This window comes from Rhopalosiphum maidis, chromosome 2 (genome assembly GCF_003676215.2).
Source record: "Rhopalosiphum maidis isolate BTI-1 chromosome 2, ASM367621v3, whole genome shotgun sequence".
Classification (NCBI taxonomy): domain Eukaryota; kingdom Metazoa; phylum Arthropoda; class Insecta; order Hemiptera; family Aphididae; genus Rhopalosiphum; species Rhopalosiphum maidis.
In genome coordinates, this window is record NC_040878.1 from 30,877,524 (window position 1) to 30,898,460 (window position 20,937).

Consider the following 20,937-nt stretch of genomic DNA (forward strand, 5'->3'; position numbering starts at 1 on the left):
GTCTTTATGGTATTAACTCAATACTCAGTACTACTATGATGTTTATATATACTACGTGATTTTATTTACAATAAAATCATTTGATGAACCAATATCACATTGACAGAAGCATTTGACGACTCCTGCGCTCTTTTTATAGAACTGGCGTGATTCTGTGATTCTGATACCGTTTATGTGAGCTTTATCTCAACTATTATTTAATATTTATAGTAAGTTCTATATATATATATATATATTAACGTAAGCTAACTTACTTATAATACTTAAAAACTAAACTGGATTATCTTTGATTCTATACATAAAATTACTACATTCATAATTTCCATAAGTAATTTTTATACATATTATTTGAGATATTATTGTTAATCGTGTATAATTTAAGTTATTTATTTCTTATAATACTATGATTGAATCGTAAATTCATATAAGTCCTAAATTTTAATAATTTTGTTCTAATGATTTTGAGCAATTGTTTCTAATCTAAATAATATGGCATATTTTTATGATCTTAATAATAGTTAAACGCATATAATGAATACTTGAATATGGTACATAGGTTATTACTTTTTTTATGTTTTAAAGCATAATAATAGTAGGGTAGTATGTTAGATAAGAAAATAAAATAAATCAATAAATTAATTTTGTTAAAAGTACGAAGGTACCTATGTACCCTGTGATCATACCAGAATGCTCGAATATAGCGCAATACAATATATACAAGTGTGAATGACACATGAAATTATTCGTTTGAATGTGAAAAATATATTAAAGTACACACTGGTGTGGACGATGTGTCTTGTATATCTTGAGATGTTTCACTAATGAATAGCTGATGTGAATGTTCTTTTTGATCCTTATATAGCATAATTTCAATGTCATCTTTTCGAATATTATCAAGTACCTATCGGTTGAACGTGATGTTAAATGATCACGATGCTTCGTAAGCTTGTGTTTTATGGTATAGCATAAGTATCGACAGTGAAGCAATTATGTTGTTTCGTAGAACGTTGGTGCGTTTATGCACACGTGTGTTAATGAAATACGCTTAATTATATTTATTTGCATTGCGTAATTTCTCACTCGTATAGTCACTTTGTAATTAGCAATACCGTGTTTTTATTATAATTTTAAAATATTTTATATTAAATACCTACTTCATATTGTATTTATGGATTTAAAGACTACGAAAGAAATTTTAAACTTAATGGTCAATAAATTTATCTCAAGTAATCCGGCATGCCATTCTATTTGAATATTGAGTTCCCTTAAAACTCTTAACTTGTTATGCAAATAACTTTTAGTATAATCAAAGCTAAAAGGCAAACGCAACATTTTCATATGATATATGAGTATTTAAAGCGTAACAAAATTATCCATGTAATAGTGCGTTACCATCACATTAATATTATTTTAGAATGAACTAAATGCAGTTAATTCTTTAAATTATTTCAATATAGCTCATGAAATAGTGCATTAAATCTCCGTAAAATCTTAGAATTTTAGATTTATAAATATAATAAACTTTCAATTAACATTCGATTAGTTACATGAATGATATTTAAAGACAATAAATAATCAATAAAAATAATATTATACGCCTATGGAATATACTATAATAATATATACATTTATAATATACGTTATAGTCTTAAGCTTAATATATAATTATCAATTATTAGTATAAACTAAAAATTTTTATCAATAGTTGTGTAATTCTACTTAATTTTGTAAATCATACAAAATATCAAATAGCTACCTTGAATGTACATTTGGCAACAATTGTTAGCCTTCTGAATTACTCATAGGCACGATATGAGAATATTTTACTTTTATTTCTTTTTTTCAGTATATTCAAATGAAAATTGCAAAATTCGTAAGTTTTACAAACACAAGATAATTATTATTCTGGACCGTTTTTAGATATTTATTATCATTTTTATGTATACATATGATTTAAAAAAAAAAAAATGTTTTAAAATATGTCTATAAAGAAATATTATAATTATTATGAGTTCTTCTGTTTTAGCACTCTAAAAATTTCCTCACCTATATTGATCATCTACGTAATCAACCATTTAGCCATGAAACTGCATTGGTCCTTCCCCCGCGAGTTTCTCTAAAAGTTTGAAGTGATTATCACAAGATTTAGAATTGGCTACACAGTATTATCAAATAGCCTCTTAATGGTCAAAAAGGACTCCCCAAAGTGCATCTCCTGTGGTGTTCATATCATTATACCAATAACAAACATACTTCGTTGACTGCCATAAATACGCTGGGAATAGAGAAATGTTTTGAGAAGAAAATTCTAAGTTACCGGAATCATTGGACGAATCGCTGAATCAGAACACAGACTCTATTTCCGCTATCTTCAAACTCATTACCGCTGCTGATATACATAACCTACTATAATATATAATATTTATTAACCAATAATCCGTTTGATTTATATTATATAATGTGTGTGTTTTGTGTTTTTTATTATGTGTTTATGTAATTTGTGTATAAATAAATATATGTGAATCACTATTCCAATGACATCTATTGCAATAACTAAGGGTATGTTTAAATAATAATAATAAAAATAAAATATATTTATTACATTACCATTATATAATAACCCGAATTTGTCAAACAATGATTATTTTTAGATTTATTGAGCAATTATTTGGAAATAAAAAATTATTAATTATAAAATATGTTATAAAGTATGTACATATAATAACCTATTATAATTTTGTTCAAATTATAACCATTTTTTAAAGTTAAAATATGTATTTTCCTAGTTTCTACATTTTATCAATTTTATTTTATCTCAACTCAAGTATACTTCTGTGAAAACTCAATAAAAATATTGATTTTATCAATTTTTTACAGATATATTATTATTATTATTATTGAATTAATTGTTGTTGAAAAATGGTTATTATCTATATGTAAATTAGTTTTTATTTTTAAAATGTATCACAATAGTATTTTATTTTATGAAATGGGTACCCGGGCTTAATAATATTCCTCTTTTTTTTAGAAATGTTGGAACTTTCAAATGATTTACTCTTATATTACTTTGTATTCTAGATTATTATTAGATTGTTATTTATAACAATTCGATTACATCAATAACCGTTTCACACTAAAGTTGGGTTTTTCTATAGCAAAAATATGATTCAAAATTTTAAAAATGATATCTATAGAATACTGTTTCTTCCGCTTTATAATAAAAATAATAAACACAATATTTTCATAATGCGGGTATTGATTTTATACAATATGTTTACCATATTTAGATTGACATTAAATAAATGTCTTGTCATCTTTCAATTTTAATCGAGTTTACGTTAATAATAAAATATTCAAGCAAGATTTTAACTTGATAAGTCACAGACTTTGTTTATTGCAGTATAAGTTGTTTGCATTAGATAATGTGATAACACATTTAAAATTATATATATATCTATTAATGTGCCGATATATTATTATTAATAGTCACATAATTGAATTTAGTGAACATTTTAATAATTTTTCATTCAAACGAATGCAATATGATCGAAATTGAAAAATGCATAAAAGTTGGTGAAATTAATATAATATTATTCAATCCTTGAAATTCGCCTCCATTAAAATTTTATTAACTTGTTTAAAATAAACATAAAGATATCAATTCTATTCCCTCTCAGAAATAATATGACGTAAAATTTAATTTAATTTTGTATAAAAGTCACTAGAGCTACGATACTGTGTTCAATGATTTAGGGTTCCTTCCTTACGACACAGCAAAATGTTTCATATTTTCGTAACATATGGTTAAAATATTTCTAATTTAATAATTTTAGGTGTGTTTTGTATCTACGAAAAGTTTTTACTTAAAATTGTAGTTAAATACGGCTTCAATCATATATAATTATGATGTTCTTACTCCTACGTATATACATTCAGATATTTCATAATATCCCGTGATGGACATCATAATCCTCCGAAATTTTTAATACTTCTTATTATTTTCTATTGGTACTTAAAACTACGATTTTGTTGACATTGAGCTACATTTTGTTGATGTTATGTGAGCTGAAAAAATACGATTTATGATGGTTATACGTTTTTTTTAAATACGAAAAAAATATTGTATGTTACTTTACTTTATTTAAAGACTACAGCTTATCTATTGGAAGTATTATGATTTATGACGTTTATTACAATATATATTATTCAGTTTATTTATTTATTATTAAAGTTAATTAAGAACCTAATATCATAATATCAAAACGTTTGTAATCGAATTTTGACTATTATAATTTAACTAAAATAATTAATTAAAAATAAATTTTATAGTGCATTATTTTATAGTGGATACAAATCCAATGTCAAGTGATATTTAGTAGATTACTTTTTATTTTCATGTACAACAAATGATGATGCGACTAATGATTATAAATTTTCATTCGTATTTTTAGTATTAAGTGCTGTGTAATGAAGAGTATTTTTCATACTGCGGTGATTTACAAGAATATCTAGTTATTATTTTATATTTTTTTTGCATTTTATAGCTTTGAATAAATATTTTTGCATTTTAATGGCATTTATTATTTCCACGTATTTTGTTCTTTATGGCCACTTTTTTAAAACTCTAGATTCCAAATAAAATTGTATGCTTTATTTTCTGATATTGTTATTCATAGTATTTTAATACAATCTTATCTGCCTATTAGATAATACCACAGTGACATATTTGCAATTGAATAATAATTCAATTACTTTCTTTTTAAATATAAATAAAACGAACGTTTATAATAACTTGACGATGAAGGATATCAAAACCTTAAAAATATTTCTTTAAGTTTAATTCTATTTTTCAAACCAACACAATTATAATATTTTATAAATAAAATGTTATACTAATTGGTTACATTATTTGGAACATAACGATTTACGATACTAAATGAAACTGAATAAAGCGTGTACGAACTGATCTATTAACTAAACTTATGTACCTATATTATACAACGTGTTGTTTATAAAATTACTTATTGTTCATAATATTGCAAACATGCATCAATATTGTTTACTTTGGTAACATTGTATTCGTAAAAAATATTGTAACAACGTAATTTTTCGAAAAACAGATTTAAACTAAATTAATTCTTAGAATAAAAATAGTATTTTTTTAAACATTTAAAATATTATATGTTATTATATCTTTCACAAGGAAATAAACTATTGAACACGAAACAAAGTTTTTTTTTTATATAACTTTTTAAGAGTTTTAATGGACTTACCCCATATTGGCTTATACGAATTATAGGACAATAAGCAGTAAGTACACTTTTATTTGAATTTACTGCCAAATTCTTTCTGATATTATTGGTATATCAATGTGTTTAAAAAGTTATTTATATTGTATATGCTTTAGAATTGTATAGGTGTATTTATACATAAATGTATAAACATATATAATAATATAAACAATAATAAAGTACGCAAATTTAGGAAAAAAAAGACAAGACTTCGAAATTTTGAAAATTAAACATTGAATAATACAGCAATAAACATTATTATAATGCTAATAATATGTTTTCGAAATGAAATTAATATTATTTCTTATCAAGTTACCAGTTATAAATAATATAATTATTAGTTCTATTTTGTACAAATTAAAATCAAAATTTTTTTTCACAGGCATTATAAACACTAGGTATAACTATTAAGAAGAAAACCAGTAGCTTAAGGTTGTATACTGACTTTCTTTTAATATTTGGACATATTGCCCAGTTGCATGATATCTTAATGAACAAACCATCTTCTTTGTTATTTTACAATATATTTATATGAATTTCTAACAAGAAAACCAAAACGTATTGTTATTACGGAAATCGATGGAGAATTAAAATATCTATCGATCGACACCAATTACTCAATTTTTAAAGTAAATTAAGTTACAGTATAGTACATAATTTGATGACAGTTCAATAATTCATCATAATATTCAATATTTCATAAATCATAACAAATGAATAATAATATCATACAAAAACTTGATACTATTCCAAAATATGCATGATCGATATTTTGGTTTTCGAATAATTTAAGTATTATTATCATGAATTAATTTTTATTTTTTGGATTTGGGGACATTGTTTGAGACTTTATGTGTTTTAAATTTATGAAGTCTGTTCGCGATTTTATTTTATACCGTTAAATATTTTATTTTTTCATTCTACAGAAAATATAAAGGTGTTCATAAAAAAATTGCCTAACGGGTAGGTAATGCGATGAATGTCTTGTGGCTAATATCATAACAATAACTTAAAATAAATTATGTATGCCACCATACTCTGTGACTTTAACTTCAGCAATAAAACCAACACAGTAAAGCAGTCATTCACTGAACAAGAAATTAAGCATTAAATTTGAATATGACTCATTTTTCTCTAAGAAATTTCTGACTTAAAATTGCTTGATCTACAAGCCCCGTATACACTTTACATTTTTGTAGTTATTTTAGTTTATACCATGTAGTCTTAATATGGCATTATAGATTATTAATTTGTGTCAATAAACTGTCAATTTAATAAATTATGTTGATTGAATAACATAGTACTTAATTACTATTGTACAAGTTAATCGCGTGTGTTACGATAAACTGCTAGTCATGTATTTACGTAAAACGTAAACCATCATTGTACGGTTTTTGGTCAAAGATTAATAAAATCATTTAATAGTTTCAATAAATGTACCCAGTGGAATAATTTACGAATGAAAAATATGTATACCATTTGCTAAAAATATAAAATTCCGTTCGCAGAATCAGCTGTTTCTCGAGTACCTACTTACGATAAAGTAATATTACAACAATAAAATAATAGGTGACATTACATTATAGTGGTATTTTGGAAATAAATTTATCTACTATTATGGGCATATCATTATAATTGAATGTTTGTATTTAAAGTATAAAAAATATATTTTGTAAAACAAGTAAAACTCTTATTAAACATTTGGACATCAGGCAGTTCAAATTGTATTAATATAACAAGTCTTAAATAACACTCGATCGAAAATATTAAGTAGAATAATAAAAACAAATAAATAATTATATATTCACGGGATCACAATATTATTGTTCTGAAGATTATAAAAGAAAAGAAGAAAATGTATTAAAAACCATTTCATTCAAAAGTTTTTTTCCATAAATCATCGAGAACGTTTGGTAAATTATATTGTACATATAAAAATAAATAAATAAATGTTTACTTTTAATTTGAGATATTTACAGAACATCCTATTGTCTGATCGCTTGTGTAAAATCTCGATCAATAACTACTCAATATAAGTATTAAGTATGGAAAATGAAGTAAACGGGTTTTTTCACTATAAAACGTTATTATACCTATAGCTCAAAATACGAATAAAAAATTACGTCCCCGTTGTAATACCTTTATGTAAAATACCAATGGATTCCTGGCCACGGTCACAGTTAAGAATTCGAAGTAGGAATATTATATTCCTATGTTTTTAACGTAAAAAAAACAATCATCATCCTCTATGCTGCGAACGACAAACACATATTTAGTCAAAAAATATCGGTGTCGACCATTGGTAAAAAAAATTGTATACCTACATAATATATCATACACACGTAGTAGTATATATAAACAATAATACGATATAAATTATATACATTAAGCAAGCATATTATATATATATCTGTGTGTATCTACATGCTGTATTATATACAGCCAAACGCGTGCGGTTGACACGCCGTACGGTGTGTAGGAGTGATCATGCATACATCGTTGTTGTCCCGCATAAAAGAAGAAAGGCTGCAGCTGTTGTTTTTGCTTTCGGTTGACAATAGAGCAAAGTTAACGGAAAGCCACGTGACTTTTTATTCGACCAGGTATCTCGGGGGGATGGCCATCGCGGATGATTAATTATTGTCACCCGGCGCGCTTCCCTAGAATGGCTTTCAGACCGTGTAATTATTTCTATCTCGTAAAACTGTCACAACTAAATAATTGAAAAAGTGATTTTCGCGCTGACACGCCAAAGATAAAAGAAACAACCTACGCTTTCCTTCCAAATCCTTTTCTACCTTCTGCGCTTCATCTGTGCGAGGATTTAAAAGAATGAAAAATTGTAGTGGTCAATGTTAATGGAAAAAAAACTTTAATCTACAAATGAAAGACTTTTATTCTGAAATTTAAACATTTTTTTGTGTTTCGATCTTACATTTTAACCCAATGTTGTGAAATATAATAATATATTAGAATTTAGAATATCCATTCACATATAATTTTTTCTCCGAATAATATATCATAATATAACATTAAAATGTCAATTCATACATTACAATCTACAAGTAATACTAAATATTAAATAATCGGATGTAATATAATATATATATATATATTGTGAATCCCGCTTAATGTGATTACTGCTTTATAGGGTCAACTTTTCTTATTGAGATCAAACATATTAAAAACTTTAATCAAATCGAATTTGTAAATTAATAGCATTTTATAAAAATTACCGTGTACAATATTAATTTAATCACTTTCATGGGGTTCAATTATAGTCAAAATCAGTGTTGAGAATTATATTTTATGTAAAAGGTGTCAATGATTTTTTTTTTTATAATTTTTTGTGTATGTAAGGCCAGATTAAAATAGGCACAAAAGAAGCTTTTCCTGCAGAGTAGTACTATATCACTTTTGATATTCAAATATTTAATTTATATTAAATATTTTTTTTTTATGCTTAATCGAATAGTATAAAGTTTGATGATTGAAAAACGGCATTTATCAGTTTAATTTTAAAAGAAAAAATACCTATAAGTAGTCAATTTTAAAAATACAAATATATAACACTAAATAAAACATATTATCAATATAGACTACTGCATATCATGGTATATAATTGTGATAACAGTATTATTACTTTATGAATAATTTTATAAAATAAAACTATAAACTAACAACTTTTGTAGTCTTGTCCACAATTAATCGATGTAATCGATTTTCCACATTACTGACTTAGTAATTATCTTGGTTGGGGTTGTTCTTATAGCTCCTTAATAAAGGGTACCATATATATTTATCCAGGAAAACTCTAATCCTTAATTCTACTTAGAGTGTATGTGTATCATAAATTATACTTATATTTAAATTATATACGTTTTATAATTTAGGCGATAATAATAGAATAAGAAATATAAATTATATGATGTTTAGATCGATTTATACTAATTAACTTTGATAGTTTTTTTTTCAACTTTAAACATACATTTAGTGTTATACTAATAAAATATATTTATTATATGGTATTAATCGAATTAAAAATAACCATATAGGTGCCTGGTTCCTATTTTATTTCAATGATCGGAACATAATATTATTTGCATTGAGTTTTAAAATTAATGAATAAATACTGTTTATGAAATATTACTATTTCCTATTCATTTATTTCTATATTTTTAATTTAATATTAATTCAATACATTTTTATGTGGATAATCATTATGATGTCATACTTAAATGGGTTTTATAAATAGTTTATCATTAGTATCATTTAATATCTAAATTGAAACTGTAAAATATGTGGATTATATAATTTGATTTATTCCAAATATTGTCATAATATATTGGGTTGTACGTGATTATAAATTATAGTACCTAAATACAAAATATATGATAAGTACATACGATTAATGTAAAAAAAAATTTGAGAATTCGTATTTTATATTGTTTTCATTTATTTATAATAAAGGAGACAAAAATAACAACTATATAATAACCAGACAACATATTAAAAGTATATTATAATAATAGGGAATATAAATTACATATTTCAAAATATTTATAAAAAATATTGACAGTAAAGAACGAGAAAATTATTTGATATCAATTTAAATTATCTCCTCTTGCCAAATGACTCATTCACTCAAGTCATCAATCTTTGAAATATAGTTGATTTATTTTATATTATTTCATTAACCATAAAATAAAATTTGTGTTTATTGTAATAAAATAATATATATTATATATTAAATATATTATATTAAATAAATTGTACAAACCATTGTGAAAAAAATAGGTGATTAAATATATTATCTTATAATTGATAGAAAAAACTACATTTATACGATCTATTTTGACAAAGTTGAGTTAGACGGAAAACGGACAATTTATGGGTCCCTGTATAAAAATTCCGTATGCGGACAATCGGTCCCCGTCATACTTTTATACGCGCTCAATATTAAATCCCGACCAATTTTTTCTTAAGACAATGAACATTTTTTAGTAATATTTTACTAAGTATTACTAACAAATACAATGTATCAGTAGCATATAAATGAAATATATTTCAACCACCACTTTTATGGAGTGTATATAATGTATAAAAAAAAGGTTATTCCCGCACTAAATTAATAACATATCTAAAATATTTAACAATAAGTTTCAAAATATTATCAGGATTAAACATAAAAATATTTATATTTGTATTGAATCGATATAAATAATTAATTCTACAGCGATGTTATGTTAACAAGGAACAATGAAGATATTTTTTTAAATAATTTGTTGAAACCTTTAAGTGATAAAAACAAAAAACTATTTGTAATAGTTTTTGTATTAACTTTTCATAAGATGAACTTTTAAATAATTTGTATAGCTTAATATAAACACTCTTGAGATTTTCGTAAATTGTAATTACCTATTATTTTCGTGAGTCATGAATACATTCATACATAGAAATATCCATTTTAATTTTTTTGTTCGACGATATCTTTTATTCTTAAAGTATTATATTATTGAAAATACTTTTTAAAGAACGAACGTTCTATGCTAAAAAAATGTTTTGTATTTAACTTTTAAGCCGGAAACTAATTGTCCGAGTATAAAATGATGACAGGGGCCAATTTTCCACATACGACATTTTTCCGCGGAGACCAATTTCCCTAGATACGAGTTAGACTAATACGAAAATAACATTTTATTTCCTAGTAAAACATTTGAAATTTTCATTCATGTAATATAAAAATAAATTTTATATATGAAAATAATAATATCATACGTAAACGTTCGATGAGTACTAGAAGAGACCGATGGTTAAAATACATAATCATATTTTAAACATTATAATAAAAAAATATTTTTATCGAATACCTTTATCATTATAATTAATCAAAAAAAATTTGAGACTTGAAACTTTTCACAGTTCATATTTTGTAATTTTATTATATGCCATAAAATGTTTTAAATATTTATACTAATTTTTACCTATTTATAATACAAACCTATTCTCGCTATTCCACAAATAGCGTCCCTCCAACGTGAATAATTTATAGAATGAAAATCCAGTATGTAGAAAAGTTAGTTCAACGAATCAAATAATTAAGATAAATTTCTAATAAAAAAAAGTATAGAATATGTAATGTAATATCCTTGGAAACAGATGGTGATTCACTCGTCTATTTTGTTCAGAATTGATTTTTTTTTTCGTATGCAGAGTTTTACTATTGAATTACATTAAAATATTTTTAATGACTATAGTAATTAATAAATGAGGTAAACAATTTTTGCAAAAACCAACTTAAGTTTTTATGAATAGAAATTGTTATGGAATACCGAATAAGTAACCGGTGAAAATAAACATTGAGATTTTATCGTTTAAAATTAACATAAATACAATGTACTTGTATATTATAATATATTACGCTTTAGAATTTAAATTCAAATAAGATATTGTGGTATACTTCAGTTATGAGTATTTTTATTGTTCAATATTTTGAAAAATTCATCAACACTAGGTATACAATAATATATGTTGTTTTATTAAAATGTATTATATTCTATACTATAGTTTGTATAGTTTGTATTGTTTTATAATGTATATCTTCGAATTCGGTAAAATGTGAAACATTTTATTATCTAAACAATTAAATGGACTGCAATATAAGTTTATACCTACCTATTATACGTCTCTTTCAACTACGGATTCTAATGAAATAAAATAATCGCAGACAGGACACAAAGATCAAGGGTAGTCCTGACACAAAGTTAAGCTTGAAAACAATAATTAATCATTGTAATATCAAAATTACTATAGTCATAATTAAAGTTCTGCCACCTTCCATTTTAATTTTAATGGTAAAGTGTCAATTAATATATACTTATAATAATTATAAACACTGAATATATAATAATAACAGATCAAAATACTGTATTTGTGGTTTTCACCCATTTCTTATGTAAATTGGTTTATTCAAAACTAATTGATTAATAAGAATTGATAAAACTGTTTTTCTTAAAAACAAATCAACCCTCAGTTAATAATTTTGTATGTCCATGTTAATTGTATACTTGTATTGACTTAATAATCTTGCGTATTTCAATTAAACGAGATATCAAATATTATTAAAATCATCCTTTAATTTATTATCTAATTATAAATAACTGATCATCTATCTCTAAACTTTTTATTATATACTTGTAACAACTAACAGTACAACATATTATTATACAGATGTGTTACGTAAAATCTCCTCGTTAATTTGTTTTCTATTAGAGTACCTATATTATTTGGAAAATGTTTAAATATTTTTTAAAAACGAGAGATTTAAATTTAAACTTTTTGATGCTGAGCGATTACGCAAGAATAATGGTGATTTATAATATATTTTTTTAAATAAATATTTATAATAAGTTTTATAAAAATACAAAAACAACACAAACAATATACGTTATCCAGCTTTCAAAAATATAAGGATATTATTATTAAAAGCTAAGCTACTATCCACTGATTTTGAATAGTAGATAATTGTATGTAATGGTAGTAAATTAGATTAATTTTATGGACTTCATCAATGCTAAACTTTTCCGTAAATGTACTTTAAAAACTTGCATTAATATAATATATATTTTATAATAATATTTTTAGGTGTATAAATCTATAAAAAAATATCTTGTAAATTACCAATTAATATATTCTAATTAATAAATATGAAAAAAAAGTTATTTCAAAAAATTTTAATTTAAATATTCAAATTTACAAGTAAATAAAGTATTTAGTTCATGTTAAAAATATCACAAGGCTGCCTAATAAAGGTACGAGTTAGTTTCAAAACTGTGTACAAACAAATAATTACTTTTAGATTATTGTTCTTACTTTCATAGGCATTATCTCATAGTCCATACCATTACTCAATAAAATGTATATTACAATGTGTATTTTAGTGTTATTTAGATATTCAAAATTGTATTATTTGTGTACTTATGCCCAGTTTAATAATTTACATTATAATAAATATAGTAATATAAAATAGTATCTGCACTAAAATTAAAAATAACACAACAAATTTTAATAAATTAATAAAAACTTCTAGTTGATATTTTGTTTATATTTCATATATTTACGATGAATTTATTATTAATATGTGTTATGAGGACAGTTCTAATCCAAACAATGATATGGATGATGGGTCAACCATCTGAACACTATTACAACAGTCCAATGTATAACCTCGTTTCTGATAAATATGATTAAATGAACAACAGAAAAAAATTCAGCAAAAAATTTATAGTTATATAACAAATACAGAAGTGTATATTTTAATATATTATTTACTAATATTTTATAAAATAAAATCAATATAATTTTAGTAACGAATTGAAAAAGTGTATAACATCAAGAGCAAAAAATTACTAAAAATTTTGTTTTTTTTTTTTAATAGGAAAGTCAACACTGACAATTGAGAATATAACGTGAACAGATTAATAGCGTTACTTCAGATTTGATACAATTTTTACCTGAATTGTCTAAAATTCTGTGATGGAAGGCATAGAGCAAATATTTTTTTTAACTTTTTTTTCTGGTATACGTATACCATATATAATATAATTTATTTAAACAAAAAAATATATAAATTATTATTTTCGTTATATTGAATATTAATTTAGCCAATACTTTAAAGCTCCGTTATCATACATGCATATTTATAATCATATTTTTTTCCATTATATATTAATTGAGTTTTGAACTTTCAAAATTAATTATATTATAATTATGTTGAATATTAAAACGCAATAGCCTTATACGAATGTAATGTTAATTAAATAAACTAAATAACTTTAAGTTTTTATAGTAAGTATACCATTATATTATATACAAAACAATATTTGGACATATTTCTGATAAATGTTGTAAAATTGAATATGGTCATGATACGTTACTATGATACAATATAAGACCCTGCTATATACCATTTTAAAATTAAACTGTCAACTATATAATATATTTATAAACCTATAAAATTGCGTTAAGTGCTCTTCGTTTAAGATTAAATATTATACACGCTCTACTATGGCAACTGTATGGTTATCGGTTGTATTAAACTGTATATCAATTAATATAACAATATTTTACAAATAATTTAAATACATTTTATATTATCTAATAGGTTTTATTGATTTTTCAAAAATTAAATACAAGTTTAATAATGTTTTAAATTGTCTATTATTAAAAGTTTACCTCAAATCGTTTTTGTTTATTCTACCTCCATAAATAGATTAATATATGCATCACACAATTTAAAGAATAGGAAGTTATATTTTAAAAATGTTTTTGCTTTACTATATTTACATATTTGATTTTTTTCTCTAAAATAAAATATAAAAAATGATTACTACACTATTATTACTAACTATTATTCATACTTTTTTTCGGATACAATTTTGATAGAGAAATAGCACGGAATATAAAACATATTTAATGTGAAAAATATAATTTTAATATAACTTAATCTTTTTTTTAATTATTTAGTTAACAAAAAAAAATATTGAACTTTTATTAAAATATTTATTTTACTTTTTGCACGCATTTAGTTTAACACTTTAACAACAGCTAGTATTGTAATTTGAAATTGAAGCACCTGATAATATTAATGATGCTTACTAATTTTTTGAACTGATAAAACTTGTTTTATAAACATTCATAAAACTTTAATAATTTACATACAGAATAACTAATTCAATGTTGGTAACTTTTTTTATTTTTTAGTAAGATTAAAATTAAATTTATTAAATTAAATTATTAAATATTCATCAATTATTTCCTTACAACCAAACATAATTAAAAAAAAATTTGATCGCCTAAATATTTTTTCGGTACTTAATAAATTAATATACCAATGGTTATAACTATTATACTTCTTAAGTTAAATTATTTATTATTCTTTTTTTTTTAATATTCAATTTACCACAAATTTGCTACTCAAAATGTCTTCACCTGACACTTAGAGCTTTCTTAATTTGTAACTATGAATATGTGAGTTTAGATTCGTTATGAATAAAGATACATTTTCTTAAAAAACTCAATTATATATTAAAATTTGATAAGTTGATTAAATCCACGATAGCCTAATTATTTAGTTTTTTTATTTGGTATTAAAATAAGTATTAAATAATTATATAAAATGTCAATATTTTACATGTATTTTAGCTATGTGTAACTACACTAATTACACTCTAAGGTAGATAAATACTTAAAATACTTATTATATTTTTTTATATTGTATCAATTAATTTCAGTTCCACTTTTATTGAAAATAAAATCGAATATATTTTAATAAATCAATTAAAATCTATATATTATCTTTCAAACCTTCTTTCTTAAAAATATTTTCAGAAAAATAAACAAAATCTAAATTAGTATATTTTTATTATTTTAAAACTAAATTATATATTTATTTATTTATTTATTTATAAGATAAACGCCAATCGGCTTTTATAATGGTAATGGCATAGTAGAAATTATAGTAGAAACGAAAAAAATTGATTACAAACATAATAGTGTAACATAAAATAATAGTAACAAAAGAAAAGTAATAAAGTAAACATAGTAGAGTATAAACTATAATAAAGAACTAAATTTAATTATAAAAAAAAAAACAAAGAAAATTATTTAGGTGTTATAGATTCTGCAGAGCATGCGATGTAAAAGGTGATTATGGCCATATTATGTGGATTGGTTGGGGATAGAAAACAGAGACTGGTTGCGAGTAGGGTAGGAAAGAATTATAAAATTTATTTTTTCAAGAATATTAATAGCATCCAAAGACCCATGCAAGAGAGCAGCAATGAATTACTGGTCGGCTGCAATACGCCGGAAGGAGAGAGTTTGGATCTTAAGGATAAAAGAGGCATACGATAAAAATCGGTTTTGAACACGTTCAATGCGAAGTTGGTCTTTCGTAAGGAAACGGTGCCATGAAATAACACCGTATTCAAGAAGAAGACTAACAAGTGCAAAGTACAAGGATCGAAGACAATGTGCTGATTTAAATTGTTTTATGTTACGTTTAATAAAACCTAGGATTTTTAAAGCTTTGCTTACAATTATATTAATATGGTGTTCAAAATAAAGAGTTGATGAATAGTGTATCCCGAGATCTTTAATAATAAAAACTCTTTTAAGTGGAGAAAAGTGGATAAGTTATTGTGGAAATAAGAATGAACCAGACGCTCAAGTTGAGTGAAAATTAACAAAATTTACAACTGATAATTTACATTGTATTGTTTGAAAAGCAATTTTGGTAGTAAAAATTGGGATATTAATAAATTCCTTTCCAGATTCCAGATTCTAAATTAAAAATAATTAACTCAACGAAACTTAACATATAAAATAATAATAATAAACACTTTTTAGTTATTGTAATGAGTATTCCATAACTCAACCCTTAACCTAAATCAGTAGTACATTCATGTATTACAAATTACTACCATTCTCAAAAAAAAAATGCTTTAATCACAGATCCGTTTAAAAAAAATAATTCAATGTCATCCAACTTTCAATTAATTTGCAGATAAACTTGTTTTTATACAAAGTGAATTTACCTATTTAATTATTTAATACAAATTTTTTTTACGCTGTAATAAATTTTATTTTATCGACATTATTAAGGCATTATAATCACGTTATTTTTGTCAATAACGTTTATTTTGCTAAACATATATAAGGAAACAGAGTTGTAGTCTTTAGTAAAATTTAAAAAGAAACCATTAAACTTTGTATATTGAATATTCATCGTTTTGATCAATCATGCAAAGGCACTTAGACCTAATATAATGACATTGGTTCTTAAATAAGTAAAAAAAAAAATCAAAATAATTCGATATTTATACTAACCTTGAAATTTAGTTGGGTTTTGAATCAACGTCAAGGTACACGGTATAACAGAAAATATGAAAAGTCCAAATTTAAAAAATATCTTCATAATAGTACTTTTTTAGAAAAATGAATATTATTTAATTCACTTTTAATCACTTCAAAACTTAACAATTAACATAGTCAACTACATCAATTAAAAAGAAACATTTTGATTTTGAATTTCGTATTCAAACAATAATATAATTATAATAATAAATTAATAATATAAGTATGATCTTGTGGACTAAAATCTTCTTCTAGTTGCAATGGAAACAATTTATTTTATTTTCAAATCTCCATCGTTTCAAACTAAAACAAATAAAAGTACGAATAATTTTATAAAAATGAAACAATTATTATGGGTATTTAAAAGTTAATCAGATTAATAATATTGTTATATTATATACCTGTAATAACTTAAATGTATTAGATAAGACATATGCATACTTAATAATATTAAGATATTAAATTAAATTTATATATTTCAAAGATATATTAAAACTATTAAATACAAAAAGAATCACAAATAAGACCAATCAACGTTCTTATTTCTTTAGAAGCTATATATCTATATTTTCGATGGAATTTCTGCAATTAATTTCAACAACAATAATTATTGTTGTGAACTTAAAAAAAATAAAGAATACGTTATTAAATTAACGATTTGATTTTCTTAAAAACTGTAATTCAATTCCTCAGAAATAAAAAAAATAATTATCCTTACTCTAAAAAATGTATTTTTATAATTTTTTTATAGTATAAATTATACATAAATATTTGATAAATTTTTTTCTTAATTTTTTTTTTATTTTTCCTATTGAATTAATAACAATCGAATTGAATCGTACTTACATTTGAGTGCTACCTAATATGGTGTAGTTAATAATTCCAAGAATTTGTTACAAATTTATTATTTTATATTTTATAAATAATTCTGTAATAGTATAATTTGGAAAATATATATGCATGACATATAATTATTATAAAAACATATACTAAATGTATTATTGAATAAGAAAAAAATACTATAATGTCATTATCAAGTGTTATACATTTTATAATGTACTCTTTCAAAAAAAAATTTAAAACATATAATTTATTGATGCATACATGTCTTGCTACGCTATGGCATGATATCATTAAGCAATTGATAGAAGGTATACAAACATTTTTTTTCTTTTAATTTAAAATTCATTTTAGCTATTTTCATATTTAATAAATCGTTTTTTTATAAATAAAATTATATTCGTATGCCAACATCTTTCTATGTGTATAAATTTCTTTTTAAGTAAATAATTCGAGGTGATTTTGTGAATTGCTTTTTCCATGAGTCAAGTCAATCACATGAATATTCACTTTTCTACTATGTACAAATTTATAAATATGTATACAATTATAAATTTATATTTAAAAATAATAATAAATAATTTTACAATATACATTTAGTAAATTTAAATATTATATATTTTAAAATCTGATAATGGAAATAAACGGATATCTATAAATGTAGTTATATTTAAAATAATATCAAAATATATTCATTATTATTTTAATGTAAAGCAATTATTTTAATGTCTTGAATGTAAATATAATACACATTTTATTTTCTAACTAAGTAAATAGTTTAAGTCATATCTGAAATTAATTAAAAGTTATGTAAACTATCCTCGAGTTACGATGTTTTAAACGAATCTAACTTTGGACGTATTATAAAAAATGGGCGACAACACCTTTAACTATGCTTTGACACTGAATCGTTATTGGATTAAAACAAAAGCGTACTTTAAAATAAAATGAAAGTAACAAATAAAAGTACTTTTGAACGAACGTAATTGCAGTAATATATACCTAATTGCATCGAGTCCAAATGGAAATAATTCTTGGACAACGAAAATAAGAGGAAGATTTATTCAGTGGGTATTTTAAAACTCTACCTACAAATTAATTTTAATTTTTAATTTTTTTAACGGATTTAAAAAATGTGCGAGAGCGAGCACACACACACACACACACACACACACATAGAAAAATTGTATATTTTATTCGATGTTTTACCATTGAGTGTATTGTGTTGCATCAAAATTTCATACACAGAGGCGTGTGATCCGATCGACAAACTATACGAACAGTTTGGCGACTATAAAATATATTATTATTCGCGATTCGTTCGTGACAGCATAACCGAAAGAGCACATGGTCAACGGGACACTGAACGGGCGACAAGGCGCAAGCCAGCCAAGACAAGAGAGTCGGCGTTCGGCGCAAGCGTTAAATAGTGTACCTATATAGACGGATACATGTAATGGCGACGGTTGTTCATTATCCGTTGGTCGTATATGATATATTATTATACAGGTAGCTAGTAAGGTATACATCACATGTACAATGTCTGATACACTGGACTTAATAATATAATCTACTTTTCTCCGAACGATTTTTATCATCGTTTCCTACCAGTCGTTCTACTTCTACATCATCGTTAATAACAATAACTGTACTGTTTTCTAGAACCGATCACATTTTAATTACCTACCTTTGTAGACGAATACAACGAGAGTAGGTGTAGGCCACTCAAACAAATTTGTGATAAACCGATAAATAATATAATATATATATATATATATATATATTCAATTTCAATGATAAAAAAAAATAACTATTTATAATAACAATATTACTATTATGATTCCTTGCTAATTATTGACTTAAATTACGTATTAAATTGTTATTTATTTTTTTTTTGAAAATAGGTTATATAATATTATTTAATATGTTTATGTGAGGGAAATTATTTATAATTAATAAAATATTTATAATATCATAAGTTAAAGGAAAACATTTGTACTTATGCATTTTTTTCTAATATAAATTATTAGAATATTATATTATACAATTACCATATCAAACGAAATTGTTTGTTCGTTTTTTATACCTATATAATATATAAAACAGATTTCAATTAATAAATTAAAAAAATTGTCACCTTCATTTTATAATTTACGACTGGTTGGTGCTTTAATTAAAATAGTGCATGATGAACACCTAATAACATTATTATTTATAACTATTATAAAGAGGCGACTGATGGTTTAGAGTTTCTTAAATAGAAAATAAAGTTAAACAAGATTTATGTTTTAGTTTTTAATTTCTCACAAATCATCTTCAACTTATTTCAATAAATCAATAATAAATATCACGCATTTAGAATGTCTTAGAATTGTTAACAAGTTTGTCTGTAAAAAATAAACTAAAATAAAATTTACGTTTAAATTTAAGTATAATTACATATTTATTTGATTATTTTCTAGATTTAAATATATTTTATACTAAAATAAAGGAAATATTTGTGTAATTTAAGTCTTATTTAAATATGTATAATGATTTGAAAATCAAATGGAGCGATAAATATATAAGTTTACAGTACAGTGGTTTATTTGTTTTTTTTTTTTTTTTTTGAGAAAGAATTACATTTTTAATAATCTTTAATCCCAGGTTTTTGTAATGTTTTATAATGGTTTTATTTGTTAAAAATATATTTATTCCTGCAGAATGAATCGAAGAATGTATTGAGTTAACAATAAAAAAAAATGTGTATTTTTGTCTATCGTAACTTTTGAAGTAGCGAATAAGCATCAAATTTCACTTTTAGGGTAGATTTTTATATTAAATTAAATGTTTTTTTGGTTCTTTGGTATTGTAAGGTATTTGTTTATTCAACACCAGTTTTCAATAAAAT

General features: G+C 23.4%; 1 protein-coding gene across 2 annotated transcripts in view; it reads right to left on the reverse strand.

Moving 5' to 3' along the window:
* The window catches only part of LOC113553033 (alkaline phosphatase-like), a 212,595-nt gene extending 193,206 nt beyond the window's left edge, over positions 1-19,389 (reverse strand). Inside the window, exon 1 of one of the 2 annotated variants that reach the window (XM_026956150.1) lies at positions 19,257-19,389. In XM_026956150.1, coding sequence (XP_026811951.1) covers positions 19,257-19,278 — 22 coding nt within the window. In that variant the 5' untranslated portion in view covers positions 19,279-19,389. Of the gene's footprint in view, positions 1-17,180; positions 17,280-19,256 lie in introns of those variants that run through there. The other variant, XM_026956149.1, reaches the window with a different exon arrangement.
* Between the last annotated feature and the right edge of the window lie 1,548 nt (positions 19,390-20,937).